The sequence below is a fragment of the Entelurus aequoreus genome, linkage group LG06, assembly GCF_033978785.1.
Source record: "Entelurus aequoreus isolate RoL-2023_Sb linkage group LG06, RoL_Eaeq_v1.1, whole genome shotgun sequence".
In the NCBI taxonomy this organism is placed as follows: domain Eukaryota; kingdom Metazoa; phylum Chordata; class Actinopteri; order Syngnathiformes; family Syngnathidae; genus Entelurus; species Entelurus aequoreus.
In genome coordinates this window covers 35,927,035-35,954,869 of record NC_084736.1, presented here as the reverse complement: position 1 = coordinate 35,954,869, position 27,835 = coordinate 35,927,035, and the positions used below count along the sequence as shown (strand labels likewise).

The 27,835-nt window shown below is 39.5% G+C and overlaps 1 protein-coding gene across 2 annotated transcripts; it reads right to left on the bottom strand.

Annotated features, from left to right (window-relative positions):
- Positions 1 to 161: 161 nt before the first annotated feature.
- On the bottom strand, positions 162 to 27,835 carry LOC133652186 (inositol monophosphatase 1-like). 2 transcript variants are annotated; one of them, XM_062050654.1, is made up of 9 exons: positions 27,756 to 27,835; positions 24,644 to 24,741; positions 24,412 to 24,551; positions 24,255 to 24,359; positions 19,161 to 19,206; positions 17,817 to 17,925; positions 17,600 to 17,708; positions 418 to 569; positions 162 to 344 (listed from the first exon to the last, which is right to left on the bottom strand). In XM_062050654.1, the coding sequence occupies exons 2-9, from the start codon at positions 24,704 to 24,706 to the stop codon at positions 220 to 222; spliced, it is 849 nt and encodes a 282-aa protein (XP_061906638.1). In that variant the 5' UTR covers positions 24,707 to 24,741; positions 27,756 to 27,835; the 3' UTR covers positions 162 to 219. The 2 variants fall into 2 exon arrangements, with proteins under 2 accessions (XP_061906638.1, XP_061906639.1); XM_062050655.1 differs by having other exon boundaries at positions 24,644 to 24,728.

Genomic DNA, 27,835 nt, shown 5'->3' with positions numbered 1-27,835 from the left:
ATAAGTGGAACAGAGCAACTAACTTTGTCTAAAGTTTATTTCCAATTTAAACGCATGAAAAAAAGTTGTTCTTGTCTGTCATAAAGAAAGTAAACCGTAGACAAAAAACACGTTTTTCTTGAGGAACTTTCTCTTCAGTCAAGAATCAAAGGTGCAGGTGAAACTGTCAAAGGTGGTCATTTTATTTGCATGAAGCAGAGAAAGCCATTTGAGTGCTTCTCACTTCTTGGTCACCGCGTCGTCCCTCTCCGCGGGGAATATCTCGATTTCCTTGATGATTCGGTTAGCGATGACCTCGTTGTTGGCCGACACCATCCTCCGGGACATCAGATCGAATGGCCCCCCTAGGTATTGCACACAGGAAGTTTTCAAAATAAATGTCATGCTGTGACTTAGGTCTTTATGACGCCTACGCACCATCCACATCCAGCAGCATTCCTCCCGCCTCCGTCACGATCACCGCCCCCGCCGCAATGTCCCAGCAGTGGATCCCGATCTCAAAGAAGGCCTCCACCGCCCCGCAGGCCACCAGGCACATGTTGGTGGCAGCAGTACCCGACCCACGCAGCCTGTGAGTACACCAGGAAGTACAACTTGACTGTTTGAAGGCAATAACAAAGTACAAGGTTAGGTACTCTGACATGTTGGTGGCAGCAGTACCCGACCCACGCAGCCTGTGAGTACACACCAGGAAGTACAACTTGACTGTTTGAAGGCAATAACAAAGTACAAGGTTAGGTACGCTGACATGGTCCCACCACTAGGGGCACCAATGAGACTTTGACTAAGTTGGACTATTTCTATGGTGACAGTTTTATTATCTGGAGAATTGTCACCATTGAGATTATTTGTTGATATTATTGAATTGTAGACCAGATTAGGTTTAGGATTAACTTTGTTGTTTTGTTTGTGTGTGTGTGTGTGTGTGTGTGTGTGTGTGTGTGTGTGTGTGTGTGTGTGTGTGTGTGTGTGTGTGTGTGTGTGTGTGTGTGTGTGTGTGTGTGTGTGTGTGTGCGTTCTTGTATATCTGCCCTTCTTGAGACATCAACAAAGAAAAGTAGCTTCCACATGAGGACCGGTGAACAAGTTTGGACATAAATCATATAGAGAGCCAAATACTAGAGTCTGTGAACATTGCTCCAAAGTCAGGATTTTTGGTTGATTTAATGTGCATACAAAAGTAAACATTGACAGGTTCAAAGGCAGCAATATATGATAAAACAAGCTAAAGAAGGACTTCCCTATTCATCCCCGAAAAAAACACCAGGTGAACAGCTGATTTTACGACTTCCGGTGCTGACGTAAGACAACCCATATGTGACCATAGGGTGAACAAATACACTACGCTACTAAGACTATAGTGACCAATAACAGTTAGCTTCTACAGCTGGGTTGTTTAAAGTGCGGCACAGGGGCCATCTGTGGCCCGTGACTCCTTTGTCATCAGCCTTAAGCACATTACAAAAAACAAAAAATAGAGATCTCATTGGCACCCCTGGTGGTGACATCTATCAAAATGAGGGTGGTCCCAAAAAAGAGGGATTTTTCACATTGACTGTGTGTCGCTTTTAAAAGTGCTCCCCCTCTTGTCAACATATACAATAACAAGTGTGTGTAAAAATGTGAAGTGCTCCCCCTCTGGTCAACATATGAAATAACCCCTAACCCCCTAACCTAACCTATCCCATAACCCCGGAGGGTCATTGGGGCACCACAGACGATCTGTTGACCAGCTCTCTCCATCCATCTCTGTCCTCAGCAGCTCTCATTGCCTCAGTGAGTTTCAGGTGAGTCCATTCTCCGATTTTATCTTCCCATCTTTTCTTTTGTTTCCCTCGTCTCCTGCCACCTTGTACGGTGCCTTGCAGGATGGTTTTTGCAAGGCCTGAGGATCTGGTGATGTGTCCGTACCACCTCAGTTTCCGCTTTATGACCGTGGTGAGCAGGTCATCATGTGGGCCGATGGCTTGGCTGATCTTTTACCTGACTTTGTCGTTTGTGACATGTTGGGTGTAGGAGATACCCATGAGTCTTCTGTAGCATCTCATCTCCATGTTCTGAATTCTCTTCTGCAGCTCTGCTGTAAGGGTCCATGTTTCACAGGCATAAAGGAAGATCGACATTACAAGTGAGTGCTGTAATCTCACCTTTGATGCCAGACTGATTTTTGTGTCTTTCCATATGGGTTTGAGTTTTGCCAGGGCAGCAGTTCCCGTTTGGATCCTTCATCGGGCACGATTGCACCGAGGTACTTGAAGCTTGACACCGTGTCCAGTGCCTTTCCATTGACTTTGATGTCTGAGCGGATGCCATTGTTGTTGTTGGTCATCATTTAGTTTTTTTCAGCATGGATTTCCATTCCATAGACTCGGGAGGTGGTATCAAGCCTTTCAACTAGACTGGCAAGTTCTCTTTCTTTTCCAGCTAGCCCATCGATATCATCTGCAAAACGGAGGTTGCTGCCAAAGCTGACAGTTCCTTCATGATCTGCCAGGGCATCCATCATGATACGCTCCAGAAAGATGTTGAAGAGAATGGGAGAGAGAAGGCATCCTTGGCGCACTCCAATTGTTGTCCTGAACCAGTCTCCGATAGCGCCGTTGTAGAGAACTGCGCTGGTAGCTTTATTGTACAGACGTTGAATGACTCTGACAAGGTTAGGACTGATGTTATATTTCCTAATGGTTGCCCACAGTGCAGCATGCCATACCTGGTCAAAGGCTTTCTCAAAGTCTACAAACACATGGTAAAGGTGTTGTTGATGCTGCAGGTATCTCTCACAAATGATTCTCAAGTTGAAAATCTGTTCTGTGGTGCTCCGCCATGCTCTAAATCCAGCCTGTTCTTCAACTGTGATCAGTTCAGCTTGGGATTTTAACCTATTTAGTATTATTGTCAGTAGGACTTTGCTGGGAAGGGCTAATAAGACTGATGGTGCAGTAGTTTTGGCACAGTTGAAGATTGCCTTTTTTCGGAAGTGTGATGATAAGTGACTGGGTCCATGATGTAGGCCACTCACCACTCTGCCAGATTTTGTTGCACAGGATGGTGAGGGTGTCGATAATGGCTTCTCCCCCTGATTGTACAAGCTCAACTGGGATGCTTTTCCTTTTTTCAGTGCTCAGATTGCTGCCTCAACTTCTTCACGGAGGATGGCTAGTGTATCTTCATCCTCTTTGGATTGAGTACATGTCAGGATTGCTGAATCTCCGCTTGCCGTGTGGTTGTAGAGCTCAGAGCAGTATTCTGTCCACCTGTCTAGGATCTTCTCTTCCGCTAGGCATTCACCGGTCTCGCTCTGGATTGCAGAGACTCTGGTTTGTTTTGCTCTTGTTAGCTCCTTAACAGTTTGATATGCCTTCTTGGTGTTGTTGTTGGCATTCTGGCTGTTCTCTATTTCTTGGCACTTTCCCTCAATCCAGTTCTGTTTTGCTGACTGCATGCCTTTCTTGATGCTCTTATTGATTACTCCATAAGCATCAGATCCTTCAGGTGAGTTCTTACTCTTCTTCAGGGCTCTCCGCTTGTCACACAAGTCTAGCAGTTCATTAGTGACCCAAGGTTTCTTCTTTGGGCGGAGTTTGCCAAGGATTTCAGTGGCTGTTTCGGTTACGACTTTGTTCAACGTAGTGGTCATGCTATTGACATCAATTTCTTTTGCACCTAAGATGAGCAGTGGTGCAAACCTCCCTCCTATCCTTGTCTTGAAGACTTCTGCCACCTCAGGGTCTCGCAGTTTGTCCAGATCGAACTTCATTCTAGTGCACTTAGAGCTTTTGATCTTCTTGAAGTGAAGGCGAAGGGACATCAGGACGAGGTCATGGTCACTCCCAATGTCTGCTTTTGGAAAGCTGCACGTCCTGCCAGTATTGACGCTTGAGCGAAAGCGCTTCTTGACCAAGATGTAATCGATCTGGTTGTGGTACTCTCCACCGGGGCTGTGCCAGGTCCATCGTCTAGAGGCCTTATGGGGGCCAAGTGTGTTCACCAGCAACAGATTGTTGTACCTGGAAAACTCCAAGAGCCTTAGGCCTCTATCGTTGGTCTCACTGTTGCTGTATGGACCACATGTGTCTTTCCAGTTGTTGTAAGCGTCCTCTCCAACCTTCGCATTCCAGTCTCCTTGTACAATAAGGATGTCCTACTTTGGAGTTTTATCTAGGACTGCTTGTACTTCATCGTAAAAATCCTCCACCTCACTGTCCTCATACGTGGATGTTGGGGCATAGGCCTGAATGATGGCGATGTTAAATGGAGTTGCTCTCAATCGAATGGTAATGAGTCTGCTTGAGACTGGCCGGCAGCTCATGACAGTGTCTGTAATGTCTTTGTGAACAAGGAAACCAACACCATACTTGTGTTTGTCTTCCTTGCCACTGAAATAGAGCTTGTGGCCTACGTCGATTGATGTTTCACTGAATCCTTTCCAGCGTAGCTCGCTGATGCCTAAGATATTCCAGTGGTATTGATCCATTTCTTGGGCTAGCTCTTCGAGTTTCCCCATCAGCAGTTAGTGTCCTTACATTCCAGGTTCCCACAACTAAATTGTCTCTAGTGCGGAATCTGCAGAGTTTCCAGTAGTAAATTTTCCACATCCGTCCTGGTGGCCAACGGTAGGTCCTTGTTGACCCGGGCGACGACCGAGCCGGTATGGGTAAAGCAGTAGTTGTCATCATGTGGTGTGTCTTGGGCAATTTAAACCTGGCGGCGCCCATCCCTCTCCAGGTTGGATGCAGTTTAATGTCATACCCAGGACACAGAAATAACAAGTGTGTGTAAAAATGTGAAGTGCTCCCCCTCTGGTCAACACATGTAATAACAAGTGTGTGTAAGAAATTCAAATGCACCCCTTTGACCAAAGTGAATTTAAAAAAAAAAAAGAATATGTATATAGAGACATACTGTAATAACTTGAAGTAAATAATAAAGATTCAAAAACAATTACAAACAAAAAATAAAATAAAAAACTAAAAGCTTACCTTTTTTTATATGTGCATAGTATGTATATATTATTAATGTTGTAAATACACATCTTTATATATCTAGAAAGGGTGGTCCTAAAGAGGTAGGCATTTTTCTCAGGTCTCAAGAAGGTAACAAATATAAGAATGTGTGCGTGTGTGTGTGTGTGTGTGTGTGTGTGTGTGTGTGTGTGTGTGTGTGTGTGTGTGTGTGTGTGTGTGTTGGCAGAACATCCTGCAGATGGTTGTTGTTTTAGTCCATGTGATCATCATGTGACATACAGTCCTGTGTCACAATATTACAGTACATTTTATTACCAACATGTATTTACATACTTTTATGTATAAAGGGGACCACAATAAAATGTCATTATTTGCTTTATTCGAACTAAAAATGTTAAGTAATACAATAAAAGTATGTTTATTATTGTAATTTAGTCGTTAAATAAAATGTTGAACATACTAGACAACTTGTCCTTTAGTAGTAAGTAAACAAACAAAGACTCCTAATTACCATATTTTTCGGACTATAAGGCGCAATTAAAATTATTTCATTTTCTCAAAACTGGACAGTGCACCTTATAACCCGGTGCGCCTAATGTGCAGAATAATTCTGGTTGTGCTTACCAACCTCCAAGCTATTTTATTTGGTGAAGGGTGTAATGATAAGTGTGACCAATAGATGGCAGTCACACATAGGAGGTACGTGTAGACTGCAATATGATGGCAGTCACACATAAGAGATACATGTAGACTGCAATATGATGGCAGTCACACATAAGAGATACGTGTAGACTGCAATATGACGGCAGTCACACATAAGAAATACGTGTAGACTGCAATATGATGGCTGTCACACATAAGAAATAAGTGTAGACTGCAATATGATGGCAGTCACATATAAGAGATACGTGTAGACTGCAATATGATGGCAGTCACACATAAGAGATACATGTAGACTGCAATATGACTCAAGTAAACAACACCAACATTCCATTAAAAATATAGAACATTTCACACAGCGCTCAAAAATCTGTCAAAATGTTTTAGTAGGACTTTGGTAAGCTATGAAGCCGCACCGCTTGATGGATTGTCGGAGCATTATGACAACCATAGTCCGACGTACTGTGCTGCAACATAGGAGTATTATTATGGTGTGTGTATAAGGTAAGACATATTATCTGGTGTTTTGTTTCGCAATATTATGCAAAACCAACTTTTCTTACCTTCTGGTACCTGCTGATGTGTATTTAGGATCTGTATAATTCCTGAAAATGTGTGCGCAAAGATCAAAAAATGTGAGCACATTACACCAATTCTTAAATCCTTACATTGGCTCCCTGTACATCAGAGAATTGATTTCAAAATCCTCCTGCTCACATATAAATCACTACATGGTCTAGGGCCGAAGTATATCACTGATATGCTCCCACTATATAAGCCCTCTAGATCACTAAGATCTTCTGAGACCAATCTGTTAGCGGTTCCCAGAGTAAACTCAAATCAAGGGAGAGCATCATTCAGTCACTATGCAACAAATAGCTGGAATAAACTTCCTGAAGATGTCAGACTTTCTCCAACTCTGACTACTTTTAAAACTAGACTGAAAACTTTTATGTTCACCTTAGCTTTCAGCTAAATCTTTTAATCTTTTAACTTTTAACGTCCGCACTGTTTTTATTTTTATTGTCTGCATTTTAATTTTGCTTTTATTTTCTTTCATTTCACTTTGTTGTCTGTGAAGCACTATGAGTCTGCCTTGTGTATGAAAAGTGCTGTACAAATAAAGTTGCCTTGCCTTGCCTTGCCTTACTTCCTGTTTCAACATGTTCTATCTACACTTCTGTTAAAATGTAATAATCACTTATTCTTCTCTTCTTTGATACTTTACATTAGTTTTGGATGATAGCACAAATCAATCAATGTCAATCAATGTTTATTTATATAGCCCTAAATCACAAGTGTCTCAAAGGGCTGCACAAGCCACAACGACATCCTCGGTACAGAGCCCACATACGGGCAAGGAAAAACTCACCCCAGTGGGACGTCGGTGAATGACTATGAGAAACCTTGGAGAGGACCGCATATGTGCGTAATCCCCCCCCACCCCCCCACCCCCCCACCCCCATCCCCTCTAGGGGAGACCGAAAGCAAATGTAGGTATCGATCCGATACCAAGTAGTTACAGGATCATACATTGGTCATATTCAATGTCCTCATGTGTCCAGGGACGTATTTACTGACTTTATAAACAATAAATAATGAAAAAAGATTCTGAGATAATAACATTTATTGATGTAATCATTGTAGTATCAACTATATACAGCTCTTATACTTGGTATCATTGCAGTCGATGTTTGTATAGATCCACTCATTTGTTTACATTCAGGAGAACTAACTTGCTGTTAGCGGTAAGCTATTGTATCCTCCTACGGTATGTAGTGCAGCATGTATAGCTATTCCTCGTCCTGCAGTGATAATGGTACTTGTAAGAAACTTACTTTATTTGTCAAGGATTAGTGATTCAGAAGTATCTAAAACACTACCGACTGCAAATGGATGTTAGCTGCTAGCTGCCTAATGGCTAACAAGAGCTCAGCAGTGTTATAGCTTCACCTTCATCTTTACTTTTTACACCAAAATGCGTCCATTCTCCCTTTTCTGTCTACACACTGTGTCTGCTTGTAAGTACTCTGTGTGTGTGTGAACATGCTCCCCGACATATAAAGTAAGTTTCTTACAAATAACATTATCACTGGAGGACGAGGAATAGCTAAACATGTTTCACTACACACCGTAGCAGGATACAATAGCTCACCGGCGTCACAATGTAAAAAAACGTCATGGGTGGATCTACACCTGACATCCACTGTAATGATACCAAGTACAAGAGCGTATCTAGTCGATACTACTATGATTACATATATACTTTTTAGCATCACAAAATCTTCTTTCGTTTAAAAAAAATTCATATTATGTTTATAAAGTCAGTAAATACGTCCCTGGACACATGAGGACTTTGAATATGACCAATCCTGTAACTACTTGGTATCGGATTGATACCTAAATGTGTGGTATCATCCAAAACTAATGTAAAGTATCATAGAAGAGAAGAATAAGTGATTATTACATTTTAACAGAAGTGTGGATAGAACATGTTAAAACAGCAAATAAGCAGATATTAACAGTAAATAAACAAGTAGATTAATAATACATTTTTACAGTTTGTCCCTCATAATGTTGAAAAAATAATAGCTAGATAAATGACACAATATGTTACTGCATACGTCAGCAGACTAATTAGGAGTCATTGTTTACTTACTACTAAAAGACAAGTTGTCTAGTATGTTCACTATTTTATTTAATGACAATAATAAACATATGTTTCATGTACACTAAGATGTGTTGTTCCAATAAAGACAATAATGAAATCTTTTGTGCTCCCCTTTATTTAGAAAAGTATGTAAATACAGCTCAGTAGCGATACTAAAATATTGGTATGGGGACCACCATAGTGTGTAGTAAAGGAATATTTGGAATAACTTTACAACAAGTGCCATTTAAAAGAAACACTTGGATGCATTTTGCTTCAAAAAACATTGTTTTTAATTGCCAAATGCATTCATTCTCCATTTCTGGAAGATGGAAAAAAGATGGCCAAAATGTCCACTAACCCTAACCCAGAAGTAGACTAACCTTAACCCAGAAGTAGACTAACCCTAACCCAGAAGTAGACTAACCTTAACCCAGAATTAGACTAACCCTAACCCAGAAGTAGACTAACCCCAACCCAGAAGTAGACGTCCCCCTATTCGGACTTTATCAGTGAATTCTCAGAGTTCGTCGCTGATCTAGTGACGCACGCCGACAATATAATTATAATGGGGGACTTTAATATCCATATGAATACCCCATCAGACCCTCCATGCGTGGCGCTCAACACTACAATTGATAGCTGTAGTCTTACACAAATAATAAATTAACCCACGCATCGCAACGGTAATACGATAGATCTAGTGCTTGTCAGGGGTGTCACCAACTCCAAAGTTATGATACTCCCGTATACTAAAGTAATGTCCGATCATTACCTTATAAAATTCGAAGTTCTGACTCATAGTCAACATGCTAATAATAATAACTGCTTTAGCAGCCGCAACATTGATGCTGCCACAACGATGACTCTTGCTGGCCTACTGCCTTCAGTAATGGCTCCATTCCCAAATAATATGGGCTCTATTGATAACCTCACTAACAACTTTAACGACGCCCTGCGCGAAACCATTGATAGTATATCAACACTAAAGCTAAAAAGGGCCCCTAAAAGGCATACCCCATGGTTTACAGATGAAACTGGAGCTCTTAAGCTATCATGTAGAAAGCTGGAACGCAAATGGCGCTCGACTAAACTTGAGGTTTTCCATCAAGCATGGAGTGATAATTTAATAATTTATAAACGCATGCTTACCTTAGCTAAAGCTAAATATTACTCAAATCTCATCCGCCTCAACAAAAAACATCCTGAATATTTGTTCAGTTACAGTAGCATCGCTAACCCAACAAGGGACTCCTCCCAGTAGCTCCACCCACTCGGCAGATGACTTTATGAATTTCTTTAATAAGAAAATTTAACTCATTAGAAAGGAGATTAAAGACAACGCATCCCAGCTACAACTGGGCTTTATTAACACAGATATGAATGTATATACGACGGATATTGCCCTTCAAAATAGTCTCTCTCTTTTTGATGAAATAACATTAGAGGAACTCCTACGGCGTGTAAGTGGGATAAAACAAACAACATGTTTACTTGACCCACTTCCTGGGAAACTTATCAAGGAACTGTTTGTAATATTAGGTCCATCAGTGTTAAATCTTATAAACGTATCACTTTCCTCTAGCACTGTTCCCCTAGCATTAAAAAAAAACGTTATTCATCCTCTGCTCAAAAGACCTAACCTCGATCTTGACCTCATGGTAAACTACCGGCCGGTATCCCACCTTCCGTTTATCTCGAAAATCCTCGAAAAAATTGTTACACGGCAGCTAAATGAACACTTAGTGTCTAACAATCTCTGTGAACCCTTTCAATCCGGTTTCAGGGCAAATCACTCTACAGAGACAGCCCTCACAAAAATGACTAATGATCTATTGCTAACGATGGATGCTGATGCGTCATCCATGTTGCTGCTTCTTGATCTTAGCGCTGCTTTCGATACCGTCAATCATAATATTTTATTAGAGCGTATCAAAACACATATTGGTATGTCAGACTTAGCCTTGTCTTGGTTTAACTCCTATCTAACTGACAGGATGCAGTGCGTCTGTCATGGCCCAGACGCACACCAGTGCGCAATCATCTGGGAGCCGCGCTGTGTGCACCTCCAAGCGCGCGCGCGCGTCACTCAAGCTGCTACAGGCAGCTGCGTTCCATCTTCAATCAACACACCCGGCACTGATGAGAGGGACGACTACTTAAACCACCGCCACCAGAGATCCTTTGCCAGAAAGTAGCAATCTGTACATCGTACCGTAAGCTTGTCTCCAGCTTCCTAGTTGCCTTTTTGATCCTGATCTCTGTGTTTTTCCCTGCGTTAATTGTCGTGTCCTCCCTCACCCCGCAGCTCCCTGTGTGCGTCCCCGAGTCACGCTGTGTGTCGTGTGCTCTTGGATCTTCCCTGTCTTCCTCGTGCTTCCTGGTTCTCGACTCCTTGCTCGCCCCCGGACTACGACGACTCGCTCTTGCCTCTCGACCACGCTTTCGCCCCTGGACAACCCTGCCTGCCTTGCCCTTGTCTGACACCACCGCTCCTCTCAACACGCACCTCCAACATTTACGGTAAAACCCTCCAGTTAAATTCTACACATGGTCTGACACCCATTTCCTTTTGATTACATACACATCATATTTGATATATACCTACCGTATATTACCAAATAAACGCCCTTGTGCAAATAACCACCCATGTCCTAATAGCCGCCCGGGGTCTGACCCCATTTTGTGAATTAACCGCCTCTTCCTAATAACCGCCTATGTCCAAATAGCCGCCCATGGGCTGTTATTTGCATAATTTAGAATAAAATGCTACTGGGGTTGCGTTTGCTGCAGTATTATTGTTTTGATGGTTTTATAGAGTACTTGGTACCATAATTTTATTTTTCCTGTATGCTGCTTTATTTAAAACTTGGAGTACTGTAGCCTTTATTTTATTTAAGTGACAGTATTATTATTCTGTTTTGACGGTGGGTTTTATACTTGAGTACTTGGTACCATAATTTTTTTTCCCCGGTAGGCTGCTTTATTTAAAAAGTTTATTTATTTTTAGTATTGGTATTCTATTTGACAATTGTTGCACTACTGCCATGTTGAGGCCTTGTTGATCTTTTGTCTTTTGATAGCCTACCTCATGTTGATCTCTTGTTTTTTTGTTTGTATTTTTGTTTGTATGATAGCTTTTACATTTAAAGTTTTTTGTACAAAAAAAAAATACTGGACAGTAACCATAGTAACCAAATAATGGCCTGGTGCAGGCTGGTGCAAAAATAAATAAAAGCCTTGTGCAAATAACCGCCTGCTTCTTTTAAACGCCTGTCTCCAAAATCGATTTTGTGAAATAAACGCCCGGGCTACTATTTGGTAATATACGGTATATTGATATATAATATAATATAATATAATATATTATAAAATATAATATATTTTATAAATTATATATACGGTACATATATAATATTATATTTATATTTATATAGAGATATAGATATAGATTGATAGATATTTCCTTCTTAATAAATACGCCCCAGGCTAAACGCTCTCGCAGCCTCAGTACCGTCTCCTTCTCCACGGTACTATCACAGCGTCTCCCATAACAATGTGACCTCGGAGTATGTTAAGGTAACGTGTGGAGTTCCCCAGGGTTCGGTTCTTGGCCCTGCACTCTTCAGCATCTACATGCTGCCGCTAGGTGACATCATACGTGTTAGCTTTCACTGTTATGCTGATGACACACAACTCTACATGCCCCTAAAGCTGACCAACACGCCGAATTGTAGTCAGCTGGAGACGTGTCTTAATGAAATTAAACAATGGATGTCTGCTAACTTTTTGCAACTCAACGCTAAGAAAACGGAAATGCTGATTATCGGTCCTGCTAGACACCGACATCTATTTAATAATACCACCTTAACATTTGACAACCAAACAATTACACAAGGGGACTCGGTAAAGAATCTGGGTATTATCTTCGACCCAACTCTCTCGTTTGAGTCACACATCAAGAGTGTTACTAAAACGTCTTTCTTTCATCTCTGTAATATCGCTAAAATCCGTTCCATTTTGTCCACAAGCGACGCTGAGATCATGATTTATGCGTTAGTTACGTCTCGTCTCGATTACTGTAACGTATTGTTTTCGGGTCTCCCTATGTCTAGCATTAACAGATTACAGTTGGTACAAAATGCGGCTGATAGACTTTTGAGAAGAACAAGAACATTTGATCATATTACGCCTATACTGTATATACCTTTATATATATATATATATATATATATATATATATATATATATATATATATATATATATATATATATATATATATATATATATATATATATATATATATATATATATATATATATACCTATATATATCACCTGCACTGGCTTCCTGTGCACTTAAGATGTGACTTTAAGATTTTACTACTTACGTATAAAATACTACACGGTCTAGCTCCATCCTATCTTGCTGATTGTATTGTACCATATGTCCTGGCAAAAAATCTGCTTTCAAAGAACTCCGGCTTATTAGTGATTCCCAGAGCCCAAAAAAAGTCTGCGGGCTATAGAGCGTTTTCTATTTGGGCTCCAGTACTCTGGAATGCCCTCCCGGTAACAGTTAGAGATGCTACCTCAGTAGAAGCATTTAAGTCCCATCTTAAAGGCCTACTGAAACCCACTACTACCGACCACGCAGTCTGATAGTTTATATATTAATGATGAAATCTTAACATTGCAACACATGCCAATACGGCCGGGTTAACTTATAAAGTGCAATTTTAAATTTCCCGCTAAACTTCCGGTTGAAAATTCCTTTGGAGGATGTCGTATGCGCATGACGTAGCCAGTTTAACAGAGGTATGGCTTCCCCATTGAAGCCAATACAAAATAGCTCTGTTTTTATCTCATTATTCCACAGTATTCTGGACATTTGTGTTGGTGAATCTGTTGCAATTTGTTCATTGCATTATGGAGAAAGAAGCTGAGCAAGCAAAGAAGAAAGTTGTCGGTGCGAAGCGAAGTATTTTGCGAGGGAAGTCAGCAACACAACACAGTTGGTGTTTCATTGTTTACATTCCCGAAAGATGCAGTCAAGATCGAAGAACTCGGACAACAGAGACTCTTACCAGGAGGACTTTGATTTGGATACACAGACGCATACGCAATACCGTGAGTACGCTTCCAAACATTTGATCGCTTGCTATAACTAGCTCGAGCTAGTAGCTAGGAGCTAGGAGCTAGCATGACAAACACCTAGGTGTTTGTTATGCGGGATTAATTTGTGGCATATTAAATATAAGCCTGGTTGTGTTGTGGCTAATAGAGTATATATATGTCTTGTGTTTATTTACTGTTGTAGTCATTCCCAGCTGAATATCAGGTCCCACCCGCGCGCTTCCAAAGATTTGATCGCTTGCCCGTACGTGCGTGTCACGTACGTAACTTTGGTTAAATATATAAACTTTATGAACCTTGGGTTAGGTGAACAGCCTTTGGGCTGAGTGAGTGTGTGTGTTGTGCAGGTGTTTGAATTGTATTGGCGGGTTTTATGGACGGGATCCCGTCCATATAACCCGCTCGAGCTATAACTAGCTCGAGCTAGTAGCTAGTAGCTAGGAGCTAGCATAACAAACACCTAGGTGTTTTTATGCGGGATTAATTTTTGGCATATTAAATATAAGCCTGGTTGTGTTGTGGCTAATAAGAGTATATATATGTCTTATGTTTATTTACTGTTGTAGTCATTCCCAGCTGAATATCAGGTCACCCCCGGCTCTCACAGCATCTTCCCTATCTGAATCGCTTCCACTCCCCACTAGTCCTTCACTTGCACTTTCCTCATCCACAAATCTTTCATCCTCGCTCAAATTAATGGGGAAATCGTCGCTTTCTCGGTCCGAATCTCTCTCACTTCTGGCGGCCATCATTGTAAACAATAGGGAACTTTGCGGATATGTTCACCCGACTACGTCACGCTACTTCCGGTAGGGGCAAGCCTTTTTTTTAATCAGATACCAAAAGTTGCGATCTTTATCGTCGTTGTTCTATACTAAATCCTTTCAGCAAAAATATGGCAATATCACGAAATGATCAAGTATGACACATAGAATAGATCTGCTATCCCCGTTTAAATAAAAAAAAATCATTTCAGTAGGCCTTTAAAACTCATTTGTATACTCTGGCCTTTAAATAGACCCTCATTTTAGACCAGTTGATCTGCCGTTTCTTTTCTGCTCTGCCCCCCTCTCCTTCGTGGAGGGGGGGGGGGGGGGCACAGATTCGGTGACCACATATGAGGCGCTAGCGGTCCAAAGTCGGGACCCAGGGTGGATCATTCATCTGTGCATCAGTTGGGGACGTCTCTGCACTGCTGACCTGTCTCCGCTCAAGATGATCTCCTGCTGGCCCCACTATGGACTGGACTCTCACTATTATGTTAGATCCACTATGGACTGGACTCTCACACTATTAACTAGATCCACTTGACGTCCATTGCACCGGTCGCCCAGGGGGGTCCCCACATCTGCGGTCCCCTCCAAGGTTTCTCATTGTTATCTCATTGGGTTGAGTTTTTTCTTGCTCTGATGTGGGATCTGAGCCGAGGATGTCGTTGTGGCTTGTGCAGCCCTTTGAGACACTTGTGATTTAGGGCTATATAAGTAAACATTGATTGATTGATTGATTGATTGATTGATTGATTGATTAGACTAACCCTAACCCAGAAGTAGACTAACCCCAACCCAGAAGTAGACTAACCTTAACCCAGAAGTAGACTGACCTTAACCCAGAAGTAGACTGACCCCAACCCAGAAGTAGACTAACCTTAACCCAGAAGTAGACTAACCCAGAAGTAGACTAACCCCAACCCAGAAGTAGACTAACCCTAACCCAGAAGTAGACTAACCCAGAAGTAGACTGACCCTAACCCAGAAGTGGACTAACCTTAACCCAGAATTAGACTAACCTCAACCCAGAAGTAGACTAACCCTAACCCATAAGTAGACTAACCCTAACCCAGAAGTAGACTAACCTTAACCCAGAAGTAGACTAACCCTGACCCAGAAGTAGACTAACCCTGACCCAGAAGTAGACTAACCATGACCCAGAAGTAGACTAACCCTAACCCAGAAGTAGACTAACCCTGACTCAGAAGTAGACTAATTGCACTAATGCAATGCATTCCATGTCCCTATGGCATGGAATGCATTGCAGACGAAACAGAAACTCACTGAACTACTTCCATTTGGAGACTTCCGTTCTGTCCTGAGGGACAAACAGCAAGAGACTTTTGCACAGTGCCTGTGTTTTTAAAAGGTGTAAATCTTTATTGTTTTACAGTTCTCTTTTATGTATTTTAAAATGTATGTCTAAACGTATTACTTTTTTGAAACTGCTCTGTGACATGTGCTGTTGACCTCTTGGCCAGGTCACCCTTGTGAAAGAGATCTTGATCTCAATGGGTTTCTTATCTGGTTAAATAAAGGTTCTAACCCTAACCCAGAAGTAGACTAATCCTAACCCAGAAGCTAACAACTGCAATGGTTAGGTTGTTGGTGTGCAGTTAGCGGGTGTTGTCAATAGGGGGCAGCAGAAGGTATATACCAGGGGTGCTCATTACGTCGATCGCGAGCTACCGGTCGATCACGGAGGGTGTGTCAGTCGATCGCCAGCCGGGCATTACAAAAATAGTCTTAAAAATCTTCACTATGACGTCACTTTCGTCACTTTATTGACATTCACGGCACCCGAGGGTCTTCTGAGATGCCGCTGGCTGCTGCCAGATCATTATTAAGAAAAAATTACCGACAGGAAGGCGAGAAACACTTTTTATTTCAACAGACTCTGGCGCCGTACCTGTCGTCTCCAAAGACCGACTGCACAGTTGCACAATAAAAGCGCTGCTTCATCCTGCCTGCACTAACAAAACAAGAGTCTCAGAAAGCTGGCGTGCACAAGCTAGCAAGCTACGGAGTTTGCCGCCAATGTATTTCTTGTAAAGTGTATACAAAGGAGTACGGAAGCTGGACAAATAAGAGCCAAAATCCAACCACTTTCATGTGGTATTGGACAGAAAGGAGGACTTTTTTTCTCCTCCATTTGAAAATGCGGACATTATCAGCACCACTGTCTGATTCCTATCAATGCAAGTCATCAGAATCAGGTAATACACCAACTTATATTCTTGTCTTCATGAAAGAAAGGAATCTATATGTGTTAAACATGCTTGCATTATCTTTAAACACCTTTAACTTGTTAACAATATTAATTATATGTGTTAAACATGTTTGTATTATCTTTAAACACCTTTAACTTGTTAACAATATTAACTATATGTATTAAACATGCTTGTATGATCATTAAACACCTTTAACTTGTTAACAATATTAACTATATGTGTTAAACATGCTTGTGTTATCTTTAAACACCGTTAACTTGTTAACAATATTAACTATATGTGTTAAACATGCTTGTATTATCTTTAAACACCTTTAACTTATTAACAATATTAACTATATGTGTTAAACATGCTTGTATTATCATTAAACACCTTTAACTTATTAACAATATTAACTATGTGTTAAACATGATTGCATTATCATTAAACACATTTAACGTGTTAACAATATTAACTATATGTGTTAAATATGCTTGTATTATCATTAAACACATTTAACTTGTTAACAATATTAACTATATGTATTAAACATTCTTGTATTATCATTAAACACCTTTAGCTTATCAACAATATTAACTATATGTGTTAAACATGCTTGTATTATCATTAAACACCTTTAACTTATTAACTATATGTGTTAAAAATGCTTGTATTATCATTAAACATCTTTAACTTGTTAACAATATTAACTATATGTGTTAAACATGCTTGTATTATCTTTAAACACCTTTAACTTGTTAACAATATTAACTATATGTGTTAAACATGCTTGCATTATCTTTAAACACCTTTAGCTTGTTAACAATATTAACTATATGTGTTAAACATGCTTGTATTATCTTTAAACACCTTTAACTTGTTAACAATATTAACTATATGTGCTAAACATGCTTGTATTATCTTTAAACACCTTTAACTTGTTAACAATATTAACTATATGTGTTAAACATTCTTGTATTATCATTAAACACCTTTAATTTATTAACAATATTAACTGTATGTGTTAAACATGCTTGCATTATCATTAAACACCTTTAACTTGTTAACAAAAACATATATTTCATAAATAAGTAAATATAAATTATATATATGAATGAGGTAGATCCCCGCGACTTGATCAATTGAAAAGTAGCTCGCCTGCAGAAAAAGTGTGAGCACCCCTGGTATATACAGTACATATATACATACCCGTGCACTGGGATGCAGAGAATCCTCTGCATGGTGGAGAAGATCTTGGTGACCTTCTCAGGGCTCCTGTCTGTCCCATGTTCAGAGATGATGATGGACTTGTGAATATCTGCCATGACAGCCATCTTGCACAGTTAGTAGTTAGTTAGTGCTGCAGGAAGACTTGCACTTACCTTTCACGTCAGACATTTACCTTTCACGTCAGACATTTATTTACCTTTCACGTCAGACACTTGGATGCGCTCGTCGTCACAGAAAGCTCCTTTCCCTCTCCTGGCTTTGTACATCTTGTCTTCCAAGCAGCTGTACACCACACCAAACTCCAACTACAACATTGGTACTAGTTAGTATTGTTGTTACACCACACCAAACTCCAACTACCACATTGGTACTAGTTAGTATTGTTGTTACACCACACCAAACTCCAACTACGACATTGGTACTAGTTAGTATTGTTGTTACACCACACCAAACTCCAACTACGACATTGGTACTAGTTAGTATTGTTGCTACACCACACCAAACTCCAACTACAACATTGGTACTAGTTAGTATTGTTGTTACATAACACCAAACACCAACTACAACATTTGTACTAGTTAGTATTGTTGTTACACCACACCAAACTCCAACTACCACATTGGTACTAGATAGTATTGTTGTTACACCACACCAAACTCCAACTACAACATTGGTACTAGTTAGTATTGTTGTTACACCACACGAAACTCCAACTACAGCATTGGTACTAGTTAGTATTGTTTTTACACCACACCACACCAAACTCCAACTACAACATCGGTACTAGTTTGTATTGTTGTTACACCACACCAAACTCCAACTAGAACATCGGTACTAGTTGGTATTGTTGTTACACCACACCAAACTCCAACTACAACATTGGTACTAGTTAGTATTGTTGTTACACCACACCAAACTCCAACTACCACATTGGTACTAGTTAGTATTGTTGTTACACCACACCAAACTCCAACTACAACATTGGTACTAGTTAGTATTGTTGTTACACCACACCAAACTCCAACTATGACATTGGTACTAGTTAGTATTGTTGCTACACCACACCAAACTCCAACTATAACATTTGTACTAGTTAGTATTGTTGTTACACCACACCAAACTCCAACTACAACATTGGTACTAGATAGTATTGTTGTTACACCACACGAAACTCCAACTACAGCATTGGTACTAGTTAGTATTGTTTTTACACCACACCACACCAAACTCCAACGACAACATCGGTAGTAGTTGGTATTGTTGTTACACCACACCAAACTCCAACTAGAACATCGGTACTAGTTGGTATTGTTGTTACACCACACCAAACTCCAACTACAACATTGGTACTAGATAGTATTGTTGTTACACCACACCAAACTCCAACTACAGCATTGGTACTAGTTAGTATTGTTTTTACACCACACCACACCAAACTCCAACTACAACATTGGTTCAAGTTAGTATTGTTGTTACACCACACCAAACTCCAACTACAACATTGGTACTTGTTATTATTGTCACCACCATGTGTACATACCCTCTTTTTGACTGCAAAGGCAATAGACACCGCCACAAATGGGAACCTGTGAACAATGTAGGAACAGACTCTTTCATAACAGTATGTAATATGTAAAATATACACACTGCAAGTATATATATAATGTAGTAACAGACACCTTCATAACAGTATGTAATATGTACAATATACACACTGCAAGTATACATATAATGTGGTAACAGACACCTTCATAACAGTATGTAATATGTACAATATACACACTGCTAGTATATATATATATATATATATATATATATATATATATATATATATATATATATATATATATATATATATATATATATATATATATATATATATATATATATATATATATGTCTTAATTAGATTATCCAAAAAATAGTGCTCGATACCGTGGTAGAGCGTAATATGTATGTGTGGGAAAAAAATCACAAGACTATTTCATCTCTACAGGCCTGTTTCATGAGGGGTTTTCCTCAATCCTCAGGGTTGAGGAAATCTCCTGAGGATTGAGGAAAACCCCTCATGAAACAGGCCTGTAGAGATGAAATAGTCTTGTGATTTTTTTCCCACACATATATATATATATATATATATATATATATATATATATATATATATATATATATATATATATATATATATATATATATATATATAAAATGAAGTAACAGACACTTTCATAACAGTATGTAATATGTACAATATACACACTGCTAGTATATATATATATATATATATATATATATATATATATATATATATATATATATATATATATATATATATATATATATATAAATAATGTAGTAACAGACACCTTCATAACAGTAGGTAATATGTACAATATACACACTGCAAGTATATATATAATGTAGGAACAGACACTTTCATAACAATATGCAATATGTACAGTATACACACTGCAAGTATATATATACGGGGGACGGCGTGGCGAAGTTGGGAGAGTGGCTGTGCCAGCAATCTGAGGGTTACTGGTTGAATCCCCACCTTCTACCATCCTAGTCACGTCCGTTGTGTCCTTGAGCAAGACACTTCACCCTTGCTCCTGATGGGCCTGGTTAGCGCCGTGCATGGCAGCTCACGCCATCAGTGTGTGAATGTGTGTGTGAATGGGTGAATGTGGAAATAGTGTCAAAGCGCTTTGAGTTCCTTAAAAGAAAAAAAGGTAGAAAAGCGCTATACAAGTACAACCCATTTACCAAATATAATGTAGTAACAGACACCTTCATAACAGTATGTAATATGTACAATATACACACTTCAAGTATATATATAATGTAGTAACAGACACGTTCATAACATTATGTAATATACTAATATGTACAATATATACACTGCTGGTATATATATATAATGTAGTAACAGACACCTTTATAACAGTATGTAATATGTACAATATACACACTGCTAGTTTATATATATATGTATATATATATATAATGTATAACAGACCTTCATACCAGTAGGTAATATGTACAATATACACACTGCAAGTATATATACATAATGTAGGAACAGACACTTTCATAACAATATGTAATATGTACAATTTACACACTGCAAGTATATATATATATAATGTAGTAACAGACACGTTCATAACATTATGTAATATACTAATATGTACAATATACACACTGCTAGTATATATATATAATGTAGTAACAGACACCTTTATAACAGTATGTAATATGTACAATATACACACTGCTAGTTTATATATATATATATATATATATATATATATATATATATATATATATATATATATATATATATATATATATATATATATATATATATATATATATATATATATATATATATATATATATATATATGTATAACAGACCTTCATACCAGTAGGTAATATGTACAATATACACACTGCAAGTATATATATAATGTAGTAACAGACACATTCATAACAATATGTAATATGTACAATATACACACTGCTAGTATATATATATATATATATATATATATATATATATATATATATATATATATATATATATATATATATATATAATGTAGTAACAGACACCTTCATAACAGTATGTAATATGTACAATATACACACTGCTAGTATATATATATATATATATATATATATATATATATATATATATATATATATATATATATATATATATATATATATATATATATATATATATAATGTAGTAACAGACACCTTCATAACAATATGTAATATGTACAATATACACACTGCAAATATATATATAATGTAGTAACAGACACCCTCATAACAATATGTATATGTACAATATTTACCCTATTTTAGTCATTTTAATCAGAGAGTGAGGTGAAAGTGACTCAAAGCTTTAAATGTGGAACTTGGAGACAAGCTATTTGACATAAATGTGTCACGGCCAGGGCGCATTCCAATGCGCCCTCATTCTTGCGCTCTGCTTGGCGCACCTCGGGACACGCCCACGGCCGCGCACATCCAGGGACGCGCCGGGCACGGCTCCGCCCTGCAGCAGCCGCCAGCTGCAATCATTCACCGGCAATCAGCGCACCTGCCTATAATGAAGGAGCTGCCTTCATAAGCCTGCACAACCTGCCATGCCGGTGCCGGAATATAATCTTCTGTTGGTGTTCAGTAAGCGATCATCTGATGCTTGATGCAACTCTCGCTTTATGCTCTCTCTCTGTCCTGATCTCTGTGCTTTCCCTGCGTTGATTGTCGTGTCCTCCCTCACCCTGCAGTTCCCTGTGTGCATCCCCGAGTCAAGCTGTGCGTCTTGTGCTCCCGGATCTTCCCTGCCTCCCTTGCGCTTCCTGGTTCTCGACTCCTCGCTTGCCCCCGGACTACGACGACTCGCTCTTGCCTCTCGACCCCGCTTCCGCCCCTGGACAACCCTGCCTGCCTTGCCCTTGTCGGACAGCACCACGCCTCTTAACACGCACCTCCACATTTACGGTAAAACGCTCCAGTTAAATACTACACATTGTCTTACACCATACACACTCTTGGATTTTGTCAAACTCTATTTCCTTAGTTAGTATACAAACCCCGTTTCCATATGAGTTGGGAAATTGTGTTAGATGTAAATATAAACGGAATACAATGATTTGTAAATCATTTTCAACCCATATTCAGTTGAATATGCTACAAAGACAACATATTTGATGTTCAAACTTATAAACTTTTTTTTTTGTTGCAAATAATCATTAACTTTAGAATTTGATGCCAGTAACACGTGACAAAGAAGTTGGGAAAGGCGGCAATAAATACTGATAAAGTTGAGGAATGCTCATCAACACTTATTTGGAACATCCCACAGGTGAACAGGCAAATTGGGAACAGGTGGGTGCCATGATTGGGTATAAAAGTAGATTCCATGAAATGCTCAGTCATTCACAAACAAGGATGGGGCGAGGGTCACCACTTTGTCAACAAATGTGTGAGCAAATTGTTAAACAGTTTAAGAAAAACCTTTCTCAACCAGCTATTGCAAGGAATTTAGGGATTTCACCATCTACGGTCCGTAATATCATCAAAGGGTTCAGAGAATCTGGAGAAATCACTGCACGTAAGCAGCTAAGCCTGTGACCTTCGATCCCTCAGGCTGTACTGCATCAACAAGCGACATCAGTGTGTAAAGGATATCACCACATGGGCTCAGGAACACTTCAGAAACCCACTGTCAGTAACTACAGTTGGTCGCTACATCTGTAAGTGCAAGTTAAAACTGAGCTCATCTAAGATGGACTGATACAAAGTGGAAAAGTGTTCTGTGGTCTGACGAGTCCACATTTCAAATTGTTTTTGGAAACTGTGGACGTTGTGTCCTACGGACCAAAGAGGAAAAGAACCATCTGGATTGTTCTAGGCGCAAAGTGTAAAAGCCAGCATGTGTGATGGTATGGGGGTGTATTAGTGCCCAAGACTTGGGTAACTTACACATCTGTGAAGGCGCCATTAATGCTGAAAGGTACATACAGGTTTTGGAGCAACATATGTTGCCATCAAAGCAACGTTACCATGGACGCCCCTGCTTATTTCAGCAAGACAATGCCAAGCCACGTGTTACATCAACGTGGCTTCATAGTAAAAGAGTGCGGGTACTAGACTGGCCTGCCTGTAGTCCAGACCTGTCTCCCATTGAAAATGTGTGGCGCATTATGAAGCCTAAAATACCACAACGGAGACCTCCGGACTGTTGAACAACTTAAGCTGTACATCAAGCAAGAATGGGAAAGAATTCCACCTGAGAAGCTTAAAAAATGTGTCTCCTCATTTCCCAAACGTTTACTGAGTGTTGTTAAAAGGAAAGGCCATGTAACACAGTGGTGAACATGCCCTTTCCCAACTACTTTGGCACGTGTTGCAGCCATGAAATTCTAAGTTAATTATTATTTGCAAAAAAAAAAAAAAAGTTTATGAGTTTGAACATCAAATATGTTGTCTTTATACTGCATTCAATTGAATATGGGTTGAAAATGATTTGCAAATCATTGTATTTCGTTTATATTTACATCTAACACAATTTCCCAACTCATATGGAAACGGGGTTTCTATTTAGTATTATTTGATTATTATATATACATGGTCTATATATATATAATAAATCTTAGAGCTACGTACCACCCCCTGGTGTCTGTTGCTGTCATCTCCCTCTGCAAACCACAACAAAATGGAGTGCTTACCCAAATAAACCGGAAAAAACTTCCTTGACCAGCTGGACCGAATGCACAACTGTCCATGGAGTGAGTCACTTTGATATTGATCATGGTGCAAGCAGCACGTCATGTGCGGTATTACAACTACAGTACGTAGTAGTAGTACAGTACGTAGTAGAAAGGGTACATGGACACTTGAAAATACAAAAAACTATTTTAGAAATCAGACTAATTTAGTGCGTGGAAACACAGTGACGGTTGTATTATGAAGTAACTTGTAAACCACTACTGTGGATCTGTAACTGGTACACAAGTCCTTGGTCTACATGTCGATTGACACAAGATGAACACAGCCTTTCAGGATACAATTTCCTGTTTCAAGCTGAATGAAAGTGTTCTGCTACTTCTCACCCATGGACAAAGTTGGTGGTTCCATCCACCGGGTCAATGATCCAGGTGGGTTTGTCGCTCAGAATGCAGGGAATGCCTTTGGCCACCGACTCCTCGCCTATGAACCTGCAGAGAAGCAGTCAGTCGCTCCCAACACAGCTGGACCAACAAGACTCACCCGTAGGTGTCCTCTCCAAATTCCTCCTTCAAGGAGTTGATGATGATTTTCTCCACCCTCTCGTCCGTCTTGGTGACCAAGTCCACAGTGGAGCTCTTGGTCATCACCCGTATTTCGCTTTCGCCGGCTTTCCTAATTTCCTGTACACACACCGGCGTTGGCACAGTTTGTCTTGCGCAAGCGTTTCACAATTTCCCCTCTTTTGTTATCATTGCGATGACTCAAGACCTACCGCCCCGGCTTTTCTCGCCACTTCCACGGCAAAGTCATAGGCCCTCTGCCACGGGTCTGCCATGGCTCCTGGTGCTGCTGTGGTCCTGCACGACAAAACTAAGACAATGTTGCGGACACAAGCGTCAGGCATGCAAACATTTGAGTCCCTTTCATCAAAGACTTGTGTAACACAACGCTTCCCCAGACTTGCAGGAGCAGGAGCTTCAAAAACAAGACACTTGTTTGCTCTGGACTCAAGTTAGCTCGCTCCAAAAGACCACTTGGCAGTTGAAGGACTCAAGTAGAAGAAGCAGATTCACCTTGACAAACAAGTAGAAGAAGCAGTGACAAACAAGTAGAAGAAGCAGTGACAAGCAAGTAGAAGAAGCAGTGACAAAAAGTAGAAGAAGCAGTGACAAACAAGTAGAAGAAGCAGTGACAAAGAGTAGAATAAGCAGTAAAAAACAAGTAGAAGAAGCAGTGACAAACTAGTAGAGGAAGCAGTGACATACAAGTAGAAGAAGCAGTGACAAACAAGTAGAAGAAGCAGTGACAAGCAAGTAGAAGAAGCAGTGACAAAAAGTAGAAGAAGCAGTGACAAAGAGTAGAATAAGCAGTGAAAAACAAGTAGAAGAAGCAGTGACAAACTAGTAGAGGAAGCAGTGACATACAAGTAGAAGAAGCAGTGACAAACAAGTAGAAGAAGCAGTGACATACAAGTAAAAGAAGCAGTGAAACAAATAGAAGAAGCAGTGTTACCTTGACAAAAAAGTAGAAGAAGCAGTGATAAACAAGTAGAAGAAACAGGGACAAACTAGTAGAAGAAGCAGTGACAAACAAGTAGAAGAAGCAGTGACAAACTAGTAAAAGAAGCAGTGTTACCTTGACAAACAAGTAGAAGAAGCAGTGACAAACTAGTAGAAGAAGCAGTGCCATACAAGTAGAAGAAGCAGAGACAAACAAGTATAAGAAGCAGTTTTACCTTGACAAAAAAGTAGAAGAAGCAGTGTTACCTTGACAAACTGGTAGAATAAGTAGTGTTACCTTGACAAACAAGTAGAAGAAGCAGTGACAAACTAGTAGAAGAAGCAGTGTTACCTTGACAAACAAAGAGAAGAAGCAGTGACAAACAAGTAGAAGAAGCAGTGCCATACAAGTAGAAGAAGCAGAGACAAACAAGTATAAGAAGCAGTTTTACCTTGACAAAAAAGTAGAAGAAGCAGTGTTACCTTGACAAACTGGTAGAATAAGTAGTGTTACCTTGACAAACAAGTAGAAGAAGCAGTGATAAACAAGTAGAAGAAGCAGTGACAAACAAGTAGAAGAAGCAGTGACAAACTAGTAAAAGAAGCAGTGTTACCTTGACAAACAAGTAGAAGAAGCAGCGACAAACTAGTAGCAGAAGCAGTGACAAACTAGTAGAAGAAGCAGTGATAAACAAGTAGAAGAAGCAGTGACAAACTAGTAGAAGAAGCAGTGACAAACTAGTAGAAGAAGCAGTGTTACCTTGACAAACAAGTAGAAGAAGCAGTGACAAACAAGTAGAAGAAGCAGTGACAAAGAAGTAGAAGAAGCAGTGACAAACAAGTAGAAGAAGCAGTGTTACCTTGACAAACAAGTAGAAGAAGCAGTGACAAACAAGTAGAAGAAGCAGTGACAAACCAGTAGAAAAAGCAGTGACAAACAAGTAGAAGAAGCAGTGACAATCAAGTAGAAGAAGCATTGACAAACAAGTAGAAGAAGCAGTGTTACCTTGACAAACAAGTAGAAGAAGCATTGACAAACAAGTAAAAGAAGCAGTGACAAACTAGTATAAGAAGCAGTGACAAACAAGTAAAAGAAGCATTGACAAACAAATAGAAGAAGAAGTGACAAACAAGTAGAAGAAGCATTGACAAACAAGTAGAAGAAGCAGTGACAAACAAGTAGAAGAAGTGTTACCTTGACAAACAAGTGAAAGAAGCATTGACAAACAAGTAGAAGAAGCAGTGTTACCTTGACAAACGAGTACAAGAAGCATTGACAAACAAGTAGAAGAAGCAGTGTTACCTTGACAAACAAGTAAAAGAAGCATTGACAAACAAGTAGAAGAAGCATTGACAACAAAGTAGAAGAAGCAGTGACAAACAAGTAAAAGAAGCAGTGTTACCTTGACAAACAAGTAGAAGAAGCATTGACAAACAAGTAGAAGAAGCAGTATTACCTTGACAAACAAGTAAAAGAAGCATTGACAAACAAGTAGAAGAAGCATTGACAAACAAGTAGAAGAAGCAGTGTTACATTGACAAACAAGTAGAAGAAGCATTGACAAACAAGTAGAAGAAGAATTAACAAACAAGTAGAAAAAGCAGTGTAGAAGAAGCAGTGACAAACAAGTAGAAGAAGCAGTGACAAACTAGTAGAAGAAGCAGTGACAAACAAGTAGAAGAAGCATTGACAAACAAGTAGAAGAATCAGTGACAAACAAGTAGAACAAGCATTGACAAACAAGTAGAAGAAGCAGTGTTACCTTGACAAACAAGTATAAGAAGCATTGACAAACAAGTAGAAGAAGCAGTGACAAACAATTAGAAGAAGCATTGACAAACAAGTAGAAGAAGCAGTGATAAACAAGTAGAAGAAGCAGTGTTTCCTTGACAAACAAGTAAAATAAGCATTGACAAAAAAGTAGAAGAAGCATTGACAAACTAATAGAAGAAGCAGTGTTACCTTGACAAACAAGTAGAAGAAGCATTGACAAACAAGTAGAAGAAGCATTAACAAACAAGTACAAGAAGCAGTGAAAAACAAGTAGAAGAAGCCACTGCTTCTTCTACTTGTATAGAAGAAGCAGTGTTACCTTGACAAACAAGTAGAAGAAGCATTGACAAACAAGTAGAAGAAGCATTAACAAACAAGTAGAAGAAGCAGTGACAAACAAGTAGAAGAAGCAGTGTTACCTTGACAAACAACTAGAAGAAGCAGTGACAATCAAGTAGAAGAAGCATTGACAAACAAGTAGAAGAAGCAATAACCAGCAAGTAGAAGAAGCAGTGACAAACAAGTAGAAGAAGCAGTGACAAACAAGTAGAAGAAGCAGTGACAAACAAGTAGAAGAAGCAGTGACAAACAAGTAGAAGAAGCAGTGTTACCTTGACAAACAAGTAGAAGAAGACAAGTTGACAAAGGTTGCTTCACTCTGTGAGATCTCTGACGTCTGACACTGTCTGCT